General features: G+C 45.2%; 1 protein-coding gene across 2 annotated transcripts in view; it reads left to right on the top strand.

Moving 5' to 3' along the window:
• The window catches only part of LOC142585704 (diacylglycerol kinase theta), a 67,156-nt gene that overhangs the window by 29,186 nt on the left and 21,499 nt on the right, over positions 1 to 16,471 (top strand). For both annotated transcript variants that reach the window (XM_075696669.1, XM_075696670.1), the window contains exons 6-17: positions 3,007 to 3,184; positions 4,564 to 4,659; positions 4,815 to 4,909; positions 6,252 to 6,318; positions 7,073 to 7,214; positions 7,702 to 7,844; positions 7,937 to 8,001; positions 8,188 to 8,338; positions 8,907 to 9,091; positions 10,964 to 11,088; positions 14,321 to 14,773; positions 15,737 to 15,892. In XM_075696669.1, coding sequence (XP_075552784.1) covers positions 3,007 to 3,184; positions 4,564 to 4,659; positions 4,815 to 4,909; positions 6,252 to 6,318; positions 7,073 to 7,214; positions 7,702 to 7,844; positions 7,937 to 8,001; positions 8,188 to 8,338; positions 8,907 to 9,091; positions 10,964 to 11,088; positions 14,321 to 14,773; positions 15,737 to 15,892 — 1,856 coding nt within the window. The remainder of the gene's footprint in view (positions 1 to 3,006; positions 3,185 to 4,563; positions 4,660 to 4,814; positions 4,910 to 6,251; positions 6,319 to 7,072; positions 7,215 to 7,701; positions 7,845 to 7,936; positions 8,002 to 8,187; positions 8,339 to 8,906; positions 9,092 to 10,963; positions 11,089 to 14,320; positions 14,774 to 15,736; positions 15,893 to 16,471) is intronic.

Raw genomic sequence — 16,471 nt, forward strand, 5'->3', positions numbered from 1 at the left:
GACCGCATTTTTATGTGAGCGAAATTCAAAAATACGCGTGTATGTAGACTTAGGTGCACATTAAAGAAACCTAGGTGGTCAGAATTAATCCGGAGTCTTCCACTAGGACGTACATTATAAACAGATCATGAGTCTCGCATGTAATGACCCTGAATTTAATTAATTAATTGTTTTTGACTTTTGACTGCTTGGAATTAGCGGGAGGCCATGTACGTATTCGCAGTAAAACCACGCAAAACATGAGTGTGTGTGTGGGGGGGAGGGGGGGGGGCAAGAAGAAAACGTCCTACGTTCGATTTCTGTACTGTCGTCATTATCTTATGATCTACGTGAGAATTCGGTCAGGCGACTGTTTGCTGCTCACATCAGCTGAATGGTCATGCACAGCTGTTGCGCTCACTAATCGACACGGAAAATCGACAACGCTTCGCAAAATATTCGGCTCAGCTCAGGAAGTTCTTCCTTCCACAGTGACACCGTGACGAGGCAGAACAGATATTGTTCACCAGTCGACGCAGTTCGTGCGTCAGAAATTGTCGCGTTTCGACCAAAGTGTCATGCGCCTTTCCTTCTCTTCGACTGAATGGCGGGGATAAGAAAACAAACGTGCTCCTGTAGTATCATATTCTACCGATACCCATTCGTTAAATTTTCTCGTGGCTCTGTAAGCTCTACATACGGTGTCTAAATCCACGAAACTGTTGTTGGACGGAGTGGTCTCTTTCCGGGCAGCAGGATGTAAAGTGTCGATGGGAGAGCTGTGCTAAATGAAAAGACTGGGAAGGCCGAACGTAGCAAGGCGTCCTGGGCTATCTTCGGCTTCTCGTTTCGCTGAAACGCCGGACGGGCACTAATAGCCTCGCTAGAAGAAACAGGGGCGCCTTGTTTATTTGCTGCTTTGAGCAGCGGCGATGCGAGAGAAAGAACAAGCTTTATGCCTCGGGATCCACTCCGCTTTGTGGGCGTCGACATAGCGAAAACAAACACGCGTGACCCGTGGTGTTCCTCGGGCCGCTGAGCTGAATGCGTAGCTGCGTCTGCATGGAGCGGAGGCGTTGTGACTTCCGCACGCGACAGCAGGACGGAGTGTATGTCACAAGTGAAGCGTGAATTCCACTATAGTGCCTCGTTAAGACGGCAACGAATACGCTGATAAGAGGTGAGCTATCAGCCGACTGACTGGCGCGATGCGGATGCAGAGTACGTAACGCACAAAAGATGTCGCTCGAAAGAGCAAGAATTAATTAGGGAAAAAAAAATGTCGTAGGCTTACTATCGTATCGCAGGTCACGAAAAGACAGGGCGGAAAGAGAGGAAGGAGTGCAAACTGGCGTCATCGCGTTCGCCATGATGTTGTACGGCTCGCGCGGTGAGAAACTACGCTCTATCCTGATTCACAGAGTCCCCGGCGGCACCGCGTATACTCTGTGAATTGGACAACACTACCTGGGTCTGTCGCTTTACCTGAACACCCCCTACAGAAGAGAAGAGTGCGACAGTACCTGGCCTTGAGCATATATATATACCGCCGGTGCGAGCTCTGCGTTGCCGAGCGCGCTGAAACGTGAAAACTCCACGCGCAATATTTAATAGCAATGCTTCCTGCTGTATGTCTTTGCACTTGAAGCCGAGCCCACTGCAATCGCTTCTGTGCCTGTCCAGAGCCCGTAGAGTGCCTCTTGCCAGTGGCGTCTACTGAAAGCGCTCTCTCCCGCGTATGCATCCTGGTGTTCCTCATTTGGCGCCGCAACTTAGTGAAGGAGGAAGAAAAATAAATTGACGAAAGCGAACGAATACATCGTTCCAGATAATAGAAACTCGGAAAACAAACAGGCCCGCGTTGCAAGAAGCGCCGCTACACGGGTTCCGGGGCGCGCAGAACAGTTGGAAGCTCTCAAGTCTCTCGCCAGTCAAGCGCTGCTGAGAGGTTAAATTGTTAGATCTTGAACGGGAGATCCGCGTACCGCCGATTGTTTGGGCTATTCGCTATTGGAAACAAAGTTTCTTCTTTTTCTACTTGTGCTGCTAGAAAAAAAGAATGTATATTCTGCCGTTCCTTCCTCGAAAATAAATAAATTGATAACGGAAACCTCTCCGGCGTTGTGAAGCAAGCGCAGGGTTCCCTAGAATTCGCAACAAGCAGCTTCTTGCTCTTCATCTGCCCTTTGAGCGGCGTCGTCTGCACAACTGAAGGTTACAAAATGTTACGCCAAGGGCCCATCAGCGAAAATTCTTGCAATCACGGCACCTCCGTCACGTTTGAGTCGTAGTTTCATTTAGCAACGCCTGCCTGTGCTCATGCATGCACTTTCGAGAATGAAAAATTTGTTTCTTACAACTTTTTTGAAGTCTTCGAAAAATTACATGAAGGGAACGCATCGCTTTCCCCTCTCTGGACGTCACTTCCTGGCGACACAGGCACTGTCATCGCCATATCGATCAAACTCGCTCAACGTGCGGTTCACTTCTCTCGATGCCGCAGTGTTTGACCTACGCTGTTTCTGAAGTAGTACTAACAGCTCACCAGCTCCAGGACCACTGAAGGCAGTTCACTTACAAATAAATCCTGGTACCTTGGCCTAAGCATTCTTGCATGCGCAACGCCACAAAATCCATATTGCTATTTTTAATGGCGACTGGACGGTACAAACGCTTGTGATTGTCAGCGAACACCTTTTTGCGAATCTGCTCACAATGGCTGCCTCTTTAATAATTGTTTCTTATCTTTCCTTCCCCTTATTTATCTTGCCTTCCTTTCCCTTCCACAAGTGTCCTGGTAGCGTAACGGGACACTTTCTCGGTTAACTTCATTACCTTTCCTCCTTGGGAGTCTCTCTTATTGACAAAGTATTTCGTCGTCTCGTTAAATGCCTGTTATTGTCTGTCGCTCGCACAGCATCTTACGTAACCATTTCCGAGCGCCAAGCTTCTAGTAACGCAAGCTTTCACTCATGTGCCAGTCGCGTGTTGAAGAGAGGCTGATGCGGCTGTGTTTCCACTGCGCAGGCGCACGCCACGTGCTACCGGACCCTGTCCCAGGAGTGCAACTTCGGCGTCCTGGAGAGCATCATGCTTCCTCCGGCGGCCGTCAGCATTCCGCGCACGGACGTTCCCTTGGAAACCATCATCGGAGTGGAGATGCGCAGGAGAGAGACACTAGCGCGGGCCACTTACCCCAGCATAGGCAAGCACATTCCTGCGTTCATTAAACAGGGACTTAAGAGCATAACACTTAGTGGTATACGGTTCCTGCTGCGCTCAAACTCGGTTTGTGGCGACGCGGAGTCCTCTCGAGATTGGAGCCGGAGAAGATCTTCCCGAGCTGAGCGTTCAGCTGCTCCCATAGCAATCGAAGGAGCCACGTGATCGGAATTCTATCGGACCTCGGTTGCTCTCCCAGATCGATGTCGAGAGCGCCCCCGAGAGCTCTGAGCTGGATCTCGGAGCTCTTAATGAACGAGTCAAATGTGTTTCGAGCGCTGGATTTCGACCAGTATGATGTTCAGCGCGCCGTGAGAAGGCTCTAAAGCGCATGAAAGCGACCAGTAAAACGTGCCACAAGTCTGTTTTGATCGGTTGAACTTACATTCCAGGACGCTATTTGGCAGTTGTTGTAAACTCGAACAGCGAGCGACGTCAGTGGGTCCTCGAAGCCTGCTGCATATTCGCCCGTCGAGGCTGTATAAAGCGTAATCGAAAGAGAAAGCTCATATTGAATGAACTACAGTTCATTTGCCCAATCACGTGAGCGATGCGATTGACACCATTGATGTCCACCGATTACGCTCGTCGAAGTTCCTTTCCGTGACGGTGCTTTTAATTTCGCCGTCCTTTGCTTTTTTAATGACAGTCATTTTGCAATGCTATACGTGAACAAGAAAAACTGTAATTATAAGGAATCACTACTTTATACGACACTTGATTTTCACCTTGTCTGTGGAGCGACGACGTTAGAAGAAAGAAAACAGCTACAACTAATTTATTTATTTTTTGCGTTGCATTTCCTGGTGCATATTCGGTAATAAGAACAACATGAGCAAACACCAAACTGACGGCAACGTGCGCCAATCCTGTTCTCGCTTTTGTTTTTCTTTTGTCAGCGCTTGTTCTGTTCGTGTGCCTCTTGTCGTAAGCCTCTTGCGTAGTACCTCGTGATATCGCAGGCGAAACGTGCTCTTCCCGTCAGACTGCGCCAATTCCGATACACTAGCTTAGTTACAACAGCAAATGAAAAGCTCCTTTTTACCATTTATTCCGTCACTCTCCGTCCTTTCACATTGTTGTTTTGTGGCAGTATACTTCCAGTGCTTAGCACGTGATGTTTTCTATTCTACGCGACCTCAAATGTTCCTATACTCCCAGTCCTTAGCACGTGACGTTTCCTATTCTACGCGACCTCAAATGTTCCTAGGCTCAGGCACCAATTCCTCGAGCAAGAGCTCCCACGCGTGACTAAAAAACAAAGAAAGTTAGCATGTCGCCGATGCACGTTTTCGCGTTGTGAGTATGCAGTACCTAAACTGTAGCTAATCTGCTACTTTTATTGTTTGTGTTCAATTTCAGCAAGAAGCATATCGGAGGAATTCTCATCGACAGGGGACCTCAAAAGCAAAGAATTTGATGATTATCCGTCACCAAAAGAAAAAGATAAAGATGAAGGTACGTCAGTGCTTTCAGTTTCCAAAATATTTCCGTTTCTTGTGATTGCGGCTGGCTGTTGTTATAGTGAGCCGATAACCGTTCGCGTCTCTTGCGAGTCGGCAACCAAGCACTTTTGCTTCATCTGCATCTGCGTTCCGTGTGTTTCTTTCCAGAAATAATCAAAGTATACGACGGTAACGCCTCAATGAAGAGAAGGATGTTCAGGACAATCACTGTATCACGCAATGCAACTAGGGAACAAATCATCGTGAGTACGCTACTGCACTAGCGGTCGCCGCTTGTTCGTTAGCGGAGGAAGGCGAGCCCATGGCTGACATGGATCTCGCCGCGACCGGCGGCATAAGCCCGCCAGCGCATTCAGCGGAGTTTTGGCACATCTGGAATTCGACTAACCTACGGTAGGACGCATGGGTGCCGTGTGGCACTGCGCATGCGCGGACTCGTTCGAGTTGCCTGTGTTGCGCAGACGCATTCATGCCACCACGCCTGCGCCATGCGCCCGTAATGAAACCGGATCTAACGAAACGATTTAACGAAATTTAATGAAACCAGCTCTCTTTAACCCCCCACTGACGAAACGGCTTATTACATCAAATGCGCGCCCCTTGGTGGCCGGAACATCTGACCTCTTGAGGTTGAAGGTATTAGAACTCAGTTTGCACGTTTTGCTTAAGAGGACGCTTTAGCTAGGGCCCAACTCCAACGCGGCCTATTCAAATGCATGTAAAACGCAAAAACGCTTTTCTGAAATAACATCTAGACCAATTTTAATGAAATTTGTTGAATTTGAGAGAGAAAATTAAATTCTAATGACTGTTGGAAGCGGAATTTCGATTTAGGGCCTGAATTTTATGAAGAGGATTTTAAAAAATTCGGAACTCTGAAAAACATAGACGCACGAAGTTTATAAATTAATAGCTCTGCAACAAAAACAGATATCGCGGTTCTGTAAACTGCATCCATTAGATCATTCAAAGCGGACAAATTCGATATGCCAATTTACGTTAATCGGAAATTGTTACGTTAATTTGTTATGTTGTGTACAAGGGTTCTGCGAAAGCTGTTTTTCTATATTACTAATTTTTTTTTAAATTAATGTGTAACATATAAATTTTGGCCGCTTTAGATGTACTATTAGATGCAATTCACAGAATTTGTTTATTATTTTTATGGCTGACTTACAGAGTTGTAAACTTGATAGTTTCGTTCTCTGGGAATTTTCGATTTTTGTCAATATTTAATAAAACATTGGCGACCTAAATAAAAAAATTGCAAACCAACAGTCGCTAGATATTAAGCTTTTCTTTTAAATGCAACAAACCTCGTCAAAATTAGTGCGGTGGTTGCCGAGAAAAATGAATTCTTCTTTTACATGTGTTTAGATAGGAGCACCCGAGCTAAAGCTTCCTCTTAATATACCATGCTCGTGCGCGCGCGCGCGCTGACTGAGTTCTGTCTTGCTTATTGGTGCAGTTGCCAACAACAAGCAGTCATAGTTAGTTGTCTGAAAAATGTAACGCGCCTTCAGTTTCTCGTGTTGATACGCTTGTCAGAGCGTCCTGATTTAATACTCGTGTCCATCCTTCCAGGGTGCTGCATTGCGCGCATTCCATATATCTGGAGATCCAAAGCACTACTACATAACCGATGTGTATGGTACGTAGCACCTCTCCCTCACTTAATGCGAGAGTCAAAATAACATTGCTGATTTCCTAACGCCATGGCGGCCTTAAATTGGTCTTACGAAATCGTGATATTGGCGTTTTGAGAGGAAAAAAAAAAAACGTCCTAGTTAAGTTGCGGCATATCATTTTTATATCTCACCTTCATCTAGTTCGGCGAATTAGGATGAAATGTTAATTTTACTGTTTTACTTTGATTGGCTCATACATTCTTTGACCTTCAGGAAAAGTTCGCATCAGCACAGATGTTTAACACTGCAAGCTTCTAAACCTACATGTTGTATTTAGACAGTGCGGGCGCTAACGGTACGCTTAGTTCTGTTCATTCTTGATTTTGGTTGCTTAACCATGGCGCTCATAACGACAACACAGTACGTGATGACTACCCGAGAGGCATATGGCAAATAATGAAAAGAAGAGAAGGAGTATGGCAAAAAAAGTATAATAAGGCCTAGCGTCGTGCTTCAACTAGTGATAGAACAGATTCTTAAAAAAACAAAAACAAAAAACAAACGTGCAGAGGGAACATTAGAGAAATTGATGAAAAGCTTGGTTGGCTAGGCTGAAACGACTTGATTGTATTAATTGCAGTAACTTTTGCACTTACGGTCTCTCCTCGTACATATCAAGGAAGCTCGAAACTTCATATCTTACGTTGTTATTGTTTTTTTAAATGACACTTCCCGCGCCGTGTCGTGCAACCCACGTGAACGACCGCTGTGTTTCAGACCAAAACGAGAAAGAACTGGGCGACTTCATGCCGGTGCAAAGCCTGACTCGGAGGGAAGGGAAGCGGCCTGCCATTTTCCTCAGGTACCGACCTCCCAACCCGGACCAGGGATACGTCAAGGTCTTCCCCGGAAAGCTCAGGTGAGCTTTCGCGTCATTTTCTTTTTTTTTTTTTTACTGGTAGGTAGTGAAACTGCGAAAATCATTCGCGGCCATGAATAGGCCAATTTCGAGACGAGCCACCCCTCTCTCCCCTGCCTCCTTCTCTTTAGCTTCGTCCTAAAATTTACTCGACAAATCCGCAATGTCATTCTCCTCCACATTCCTCTTAATGTCGCCTTGAACCAAAGGACAGCGGGAAAACAGGGAGAAATGAGTGTTGCTATTATCCACGTCGGCAGGACTGGTGCGCATGCGCTGTGAGCGTCGCGAAATCGTCGACTGAAGCGTTGCCTTGTTTCTGATAACATTACTGGTAAACTAGGAGTGGTTAGCTGATTATGCATGCGGTTCAGAACAGCACATGGCAAATTGTCAGTCAACAGACTTATGTTTGCAGAATTGTTGGAAAACCTAACTGCTTGTTCCGTTCTCTCTTTTTTTTTTCCCTTCTGTTTGCTTCTTTTAGGTCTGCGGACATTTACCGCGTGATTTCAGTGACAAGTGACACGAGCGTAGAAGAAATTATGATCCAGGCTCTCGAAAAATTCGGGCTGGACTCTTCGGACATCAACAAGTTTAGGCTATCCGAAGTTACGCTAGACAAAGGATGTATGTATCGCTTGTCGCATTGGCCGCACGTTAAACGTCGTGTCCAACTGGAACCCGCTGCTGCAGTGTCAACTTTCCTTTTTCTTCCACAGCTGTTCATGAAAGAGTGATGGACAATCAAGAAGGTCCTTGGGTGTTGCTTAAAAACATTGCCAGAGTAAGTCTCAGCTTTAGGAGAAACTAATTTGCATGGAAATTTGCCGGACTTTGCTACGGATTTGATGAGCTTTCGTAATTTACTCAAGGAAAGCTTTAACTGCAAATCAGAGCTTGTAATCACAAGTATGATCAGTGCCGCGCGATGACCTCTGCGTGCTTGCTTTGCCCGTTCGTTCTGTTTCAGGAGTCGATACGACAGAAAGACCTGACCAGGTTCTACCTCCAGCAAAAAGAGGACTGCTACAGTTCTAGTGTTGCCCTTTTCGTTGGAAACCTTCCTCCAAATTTATCCCAGAGGCAGTATGAGAAAATTTTAGTAGACCTTTTAGGAAAACGTGAGTATCGCGCGCGTCTGCATGCGCGAATTTTATATCTTAATAGTCACGGGTTCAAGAGGACTCTGACTACAAATCTTTACTGAAGTTCTTGCACGATGCAGGACTGCACTCATTTGTACAAAGCAATTTTACTGCAGTGCGCAAGCAGAGAACAAAAATACAAACGCAAGGAGATCGTGTCATTGTCACCGTGTGTAGGTTTGGAAATCGTTTAATTTTTTCTTGTTTTTTTTTTTTGTAGCGCTCTTGTGGTTCACAGTATCTGAAAATTTGCGGATCAGTGATGATTTATTTTTTTCCTAGCGCGTGTTTGCTATGATAAAAAAAATCGTAGGTGCATGGTTTTATTGCTGCATTGACATTATTGCTGCCATTTATAACTGAAACCTTTATAAGATTATCGAGATTAAATGCCTGTGCAATTACTGAAGTTCCAAATGACAGTTCCGAAGCAGCTGAAGCGTTTCCAGCAGCTTATAGCACAGCAGCTGCTGATACCGCACAGTTTCCCGTCTTTCTAACCGTCATTCCGTCGCTTTCTTTGCCCCCCCCCTCCACCCCACAGCTTATAAATTCAAGCAAATAGGCCCAATTTATTATGAGTACGGTTCCCTGATCATCACCTACGACAATGCTGACATAGCAGTGAAGGCTTTTTACATGCTGAGGGAGTCGAGCTTCGAAGACAAAAACCTCCTTGTCCTACTCCTGCCCAACACCATCCCAGAAATGATCCCCGAAGGTGTCAGGGTGAGTGGCTGTATCGCCTGGCGCTGCGCGTTTGCACTGTGTGGGGTTTCACAGTGCGGTTTCCCATCGCAGAGCAGTAAAAAAAAAAAAAAAAAGAAAAAGAAAACTGGTGGGCCGGCAAACTGCATCAATTTTATTCTTGCGTAGTCGTGCAGACGTGCCACCGCCTCTGTTAGAAAGCTGTTAGAGGAAAAAAAAAGAAAAGGGAAAGCTGAGGTTAATACATTTTTATTGTTATAAAATTAAAGAAGACAAAGACCAGATACTCCTCTTCGCAGGGGCAAGGAAGATTAACATAATCAAACAACAACAACAACAACAACAACAACAACAACAACAACAACAACAACAACAACAACAACGACGACGACGACGACGACGACGACGACGACGACGACGACGACGACAACAACAACAACAAAAACAACAACAACAACAGCGACGACGACACTAAGGACGCCGGAGACAACAAATATCACGAAAATTTGTGAAGTTGCGTGCACAGTTCAAGGCAGGCATATATGAAAGTAAAATGACGCTAAGCGACGCAGACAGTTGCGTAAACAGTAAAACTGAACAAAATAGTCTCGAAACACGCGCATAAGTTGAGATTTTTTGCAAACAATACAAACGAGAAATGCTGACAAGCTGACATATATCTACATAATTGAACACCCGACGACACATGTAAAAGATCAAACGCGAACTACACATATACCGCGGGTGTTTCTGCGATGTTAAGTAACATTTAAAAACCATGTCAGCTGGATTGTCCGAACAGGCGGACATTATTTAGACGAGAAATCGAAATGCGTAATCGACTAATCAACACACATTCACTAATTATATTTGTAACTAATTACTTTCTGCAGGACATATCGCAACTTACAAATTGTAGCCTGGGAGTTCGCAAGATACCAGTTTCGAAATATTAATTCCCGAACTTTGCGAAGAAATACTTTGGCGGTCCAGTTACTTTCGCACGTTAATGCATAAAACGGCGTTTTTTAAAAAAAAAAGTAAGTGCAACTACAATGCATTTTTACAGCAAGTTTTATGTTGTGTATATCGAAAATGATGCCATCCACAGAATTATTTTTCAAGTGGATATGCCCTGCAGTCTCACGAGCTACTATTTGTAAATTGCAATATGTGGCGTAAGGTACTTAGTTAAAACTTAATTATTGAATTTTTGTTAATTAGTAGATTATACATTTTGATTTCTCGTGCAACTAATGGCCGCCTCTTAGAGAAGACCAGCTCAAGGACTAAAATTGTGCTCACAGGCAATTTTTTTTAATAATTACTTAACATCCTTGCGGAAACACCAGGTATGACCTGTCATAAGAAGCCAGCAAAGAAAAACACCAAGGACAACACTGAGGAAATTACTTGTACTTACTAAGTGAATTAAAGAAATGATAAATTTATGGCAATGAAAGTGGGTGAAAAAACAACTTGCGCTGGTGGAGAACGATCCCACGTCATCGCATCGCGCGTGCGATGCTCTTGTTTTTTTTTTTCATCCACTTTCATTACCATTGATTTATCATTTCTTTAATTCAATAAGTAAGTACAAGCAATTTCCCCAATGTTGTCCTTGGTTTCTTTGTTTGTTGGCTTCTTACGATATGATTGATAAAAATCGGGCCCCTCGGTTAACCGCCTTTATTCTCGTTCAGGTATGACCTGTTACAGTTATAAAGCTTCTTGCGAGTTTATTTGGGAGCAGCATATTGAAAGCATTTTATTGGAAAGCAAATTGGTCGGCCAGTCCTTACACCTTGTGATATATATATATATATATATATATATATGTGGTCTCGATGTTACTGATGTCAAATTAATTTCTTCTTTTTTTCGTTCTTTCAGCCATTACTGGTATTCGTAAACGTGAAAAGCGGTGGATGCCAGGGCCTGGAACTGATCACATCCTTTCGTAAAATGCTGAACCCTTACCAAGTCTACGACTTGGAGAATAGCGGACCGTTACCTGGGTGAGAACGTCTACCGGTGTTGTCTGTATAAAGCAACGCTATTTCATCCACAGAATTTCACACTGAGATTACTGAAGTGAAATCTGGCGTTGCGGTCATTCAGTAATCGTAGGAATCGTGACTAGTACGTAGATATTCCTGTGTCACGAAATTGTCAAGCATATACCTGCCAAATTTTTTTGCGACTGTATCGTAAAATGCGCGATATTTTACGGCGCAATTAATTTTACGGTTCTTAAATATTTGTATCCACTTTAGGGCAAAGCGGATTTCAAGGTGTAACCAAATGAATGATTTCAAAGAATTGTATCAATTTTTCAGTGCCTGATTGTTCTGACCTGCTCGACTATTCGGATGGATGGATGGATGGATGTTATGAGCGTCCCCTTTGGAACGGGGCGGTGGCTTGCGCCACCAAGCTCTTGCTATATGCTGCCTAATATCCTACCTAGATTCACCAATGAAAAAAAAAAACCACTATGAACTACCACGTCCAAATTTTCTGATACCCTATTGCGAACTGTGCTTTTGTACGTCTCCGTCTTTTGTCGTTTCCCTACTTTTCTTCCACCAATCCTCCAATCGCCTCTTACTGATGTCTATTGCGGACCTGTTTGCTTTACCACTGCTCCCGCTGAACCCAAGGGCTTCAAGGAGGCCAGTGGTGCCTAAATCGACCGCTGGATAGACGTCTTCACATTCTAATAAAATATGCTCCGTCGTTTCCCTAGCTTTACCGCAGCAAGCGCATGCTTCTTCTTGCTTCTTATATCTCGCTTTATAGGTGCGTGTTCTAAGGCATCCAGATCTCGCTTCGAAAAGTAATGAGCTTCCCTTTGAGTTATCATAAATGGTTTCTTTCCTAATTTCGTTTTTTCCCCTTAAGTAGTTACTCATGGCAGGTTTCTTTTCCATTGCCGCCACCCATGAGATTAATTCAGCCTCTCTGACTTTCCGCTTGACCTTCTTTGTTGCTGTGTTGCCCACCCCACAGGCCGCATACTTGCTGGTAAGCTTCCTAGTTCTTTTCCTCCACTGTGAATCAATGTTTTGCCTGTACAGATACCTGAACACTCTCCCAGCCCATTTACTTTCTTCCATATTCCTCAGCCGTTCTTCATACTCAATTTTACTGCGAGCTTCCCTCACTTCAAAACTAGTCCAGCCCATATCCCCTTGCACAGCTTCATTTGTAGTCTTCCCGTGAGCGCCCAATGCGAGGCGACCCACTGACCTTTGGTTCCCGTCGAGTCCTGATTGTACCCCTGATTTAAAGCAAACAACCGCATTTCCAAAAGTAAGTCCTGGAACCATTACCCCTTTCCACATACCTCGGAGGACCTCGTACCTATTGTATCCCCATAGCGCTCTCAGCAGCGCCACCTACTCATAGAAACGACGTATAACGGTATTCGAAATTTCGGCCGATGATACGTGAACATTTCATAAACTTGGTAAACGTTCTATATAGAACAGAGTGCCTGTTCAGAGCGGCCATACAGCCGGCGAAATTTTAAATAAACAGTCAAAATTTAGGGCAATGAGACAATTTTCAGTATTTCTCGCGAAGTATCATTTGGGGGGAGAGGGGGAGAGGGAAGGCTGCGACTGCAGTATGTTTCAAATTGTAACGCTAGCTGGCGTGTTCATGAAAGCACATTACGGCTTCTTTTGTATCCTTTTTTTAATGAAATACTATGGGGTTTTACGTGCCACAACCACTTCCTGATTATGAGGCACGCCGCAGTGGAGAACTCCGGAAATTTCAACCACCTGGGGTTTTTTAACGTGGACCTAAATCTTAAGTACACGGGCGTTTTCGCATTTCGCCCCCATATATCCTTTTTTCTTCTGGAGCTTTTATAGTGCTTTACTTAGAGCATTTCCCTAATTCGTCACGCAATTTCCTTCACATAACTAAATTCGGCACCTAGGAGCATATCTGTCACTAAATCTAGACGGTATGTCTACGCAGCAACAGTCACCGTGGATAATTATTTTTTATATACTAGGCAGTTCTTTCCGTTTAATGCGTTCAAATAAAGGGTAACGAAAATGAGAGCTGAGATGAGGCTAATAAGTGTAACGCAATGAATTAGCAATGACAAATTAGCTTCGAGACGGTCGTTAGATATCAGAAATAAGCATCGTTGTTCTAATCATCACGTGGACACCAGCGCCACGCTTCCTAGCGATTTTAGTGCGAGGCTTCATTCTCTGAAAATGGTAGAGGGTCATCGAGAACGTCCGCGGACGTCGTCAAGCACAGCTGTACGTATAGAGACCTGTCGTTGATGGACATCGTTGATAAATGATAGCCCAAAAAAGTTGAGAAAACACCTCGCGATAATCTTGCAGAAGACCAATCTCTTAGGAGCCGCATTATCCACTTCCATGCAGGTGAAATCGAAAACATTAAACACGCTTGATGTTGAACATCACCAGGACTTTCACTCCCTCCCGTATAGGCGATGTCGGGATCGTCGTTTCCATTATTGAGCAATATTATTTTAACATTGAGCACATACTTCGAGCGACATGCGGAGTGCCGAAAGTAATGCTGGGGCGCGGTTTAATGTCGCATGATTTCATCGTTTATGAGACCCCAACATGACCCTGGATTTTTCGTCGCTGATTTGTCCTTTCTAAAGCTAATGGAAGAAGACGGAAAGAGAGGAAATACATAAACGTTAACGTTTTCAAATATGTGGTTCGGCAAGTTGCACAGGGAAAGGGACAGATCATAGGAGCGAAGAAATTAGGGAACACAAAGAGCTATTGTAGAATTCACGGGGAAGCCCATTACGATGATCACAGTTTGTCGCGCAATCTGCCATCACTGTAATAGCGTAGCAGCGTCTTTAAGACCTCTTCGAGCTGATTTTGGTCAATGTCAGTGTCCTAGCACTCAGACTTCCGAGAGTCTGAAAATCACCCATGAGTAACCGCTGAGTCAGTGGGTTTAGGAAGCGTTCAATTCAATTCAATTTGTGCTTCAATTTTTCATCACAGAAAAAATACACAAAAACTGTCTAGACCCATAGCCAGAGGCTCGCAAGGGGTCTAGAACACGAAAGTTGTGTTGGTGCAAGTAAGAAAAAAGAAATGCTGTTTTACAAGTTAGACTGGCGCAATGAAGAAACGCTATTACAAGTGGATGCATAGCGTAGTGCCGCGGATTCAACGCGCTCTGTTAGTGGACTGCTCTCACACCGAGGAAACGCGGTCGCAGGCTGTACGTGTTTCGACACGTGCGCGACTACAAGATCCTGGTGTGCGGCGGCGACGGCACCGTCGGCTGGGTGCTCCAGTGCCTGGACAACGTTGGCCAGGACTCCGAGTGCCAGTCCCCGCCGTGCGCCATCGTGCCTCTGGGCACGGGCAACGACCTGGCGCGAGTACTGCGCTGGGGACCCGGCTACACTGGTGGCGAGGACCCCCTCACTCTGCTCAAGGACGTCATCGACGCCGAGGAGATTCGCCTGGACAGGTGGACGGTGGTCTTCCACTTGGATGACAAGCCGGATGAGAAGCCCGGCTCACTCACCAACAGCTCGGGGTCCACCTCGGAGGACACCACGGCCATATTCGTCATGAACAATTACTTTGGCATAGGCATCGACGCAGACCTTTGCCTCGACTTCCACAACGCCCGAGAAGAGAACCCAAACAAGTTCAACAGCAGGCGAGTGAATTTCCTCCCAATGCTCTGCTTAACGACATTCCGAGAGGTGTTTTCGAGCCCCTGCAGCACTTGGCCGCGTCTCTTCGCCGTCTCGTTAGCATGAGAAGTGCCGCGCAATATGTCGCAGCATATCTGGAAATATAACGATGTTCTTTCACACCTTTTCGCGTCTTTTGCGAAGGCTCGTTGAGATGACATGCAGTACTTTGAAATGTCAGGCTTGCTTGCGTGCTTGCTCTTAAGGACGAATAAAGTGTTCTGCTGTCAAATTGTAGCACATTTTATTTATTTATTTATTTATTTATTTATTTATTTATTTATTCTGAGCGCCGTCTCAAAGAATGCGCCTTGTATTCCGAATGAAAGGCGAACAAGACTGATGTACCATCGTATCGCGATAATAGAGAAGTGTTTACATCCAGAGAAAATACGTACAAAAATCCAAAACGCAATAGCGCGTGTGAAGCCGGTAGGTTGCAACATAACAAATTGCAAATATAGCATGTTTTGCATGCACCAATTAATCTTCATGGAACAGACTTCGCTACATGCTCCAGCAATGCATGGTCATGTGACATCAAACAAAGACCCCTTACTCAAAAGGAGCCCTGAAATTCTTCTCCCGAATGCAACTGTTTTTTTTTCTTTTTGCTTTCGTTATCGCGAGAATCACGGCTGCATCGCGGATTCTGCGATTGACTTCGCGATTCAGTGATAACGTTTAGCTTTTGCCAGCTGTATCTGCACCTATACTCCATATATACTATACTCCGCCTCGCACGGTCATATATGACCTATAGCACTGTGCGGAAGTCGGAGACGCGTTCATGAAAAAGCCACAGCCATCGCTGGGCACGTCGACCTATCAGTCACCTGACGGCAAGAACCTAACGCGAGGGTTCGCGAACTACTGCATTCACGCACTGATGTCGGGCTTCACTCGCTCTCCTCGTTTTGTTTCAGACTTCACAACAAGGGCGTGTACGTGAAGATGGGTCTCCGCAAAATGGTGAGCAGGAAGACCTGGAAGGATCTGCACAAGGAAATCGAACTTGAAGTGGACGGCAAAACGGTCGATCTGCCCCCTGTAGAGGGTATCATTATTCTCAACATTCTCAGGTAGGCATACCGTCTGGAGCGCTTCAGCACTTGGGAAATGTTGTGGCTAGCGATACGCGAGAACTTTAGGATACGCTGATTTACCGCTAGGGCGACCGTTCTCTCAAGAGAAGTTATCTTTTTTTTATTTTTTGCGTGGAGTTGCTGCCGTAGCTGCCCACGGAACGTCGCCTTTCTGTCGTGCGTATAGCCAGTCGTTCTAGATGCAGAAGATCGACATTTATTGTAAGAGAAAAGCTTAGAGGTTGGCCTGAAACTCGGTGACGAGAAAATAAAAGTAACGGAGCTTTCTCTTTCGCCGTAGTCGCTGCGGGATTAGTGCGAAGCGAGCGAGCGAGAGAGAGAGAGAGAGAGAGAGAGAGAGAGAGAGAGAGAGAGAATACGCTCTTTTTATTTTTGTCGTAAATTGACTGTCACCGTCATTGTGTCTCACAGTGCACCTTCTTGAAGGGAACGTCAATGAGAGGTGAGGATTTAGCCTAACGATTGTATTGGCTTTATAAGGACGTGTAAATTGCAAGGAAGTTGCACAGTAGCGTGATCAACAAGAGCTCGAAAAAATCGGCGCTACGACATCTG

This window comes from Dermacentor variabilis, chromosome 6 (genome assembly GCF_050947875.1).
Source record: "Dermacentor variabilis isolate Ectoservices chromosome 6, ASM5094787v1, whole genome shotgun sequence".
NCBI classification, from domain to species: Eukaryota; Metazoa; Arthropoda; class Arachnida; order Ixodida; family Ixodidae; genus Dermacentor; species Dermacentor variabilis.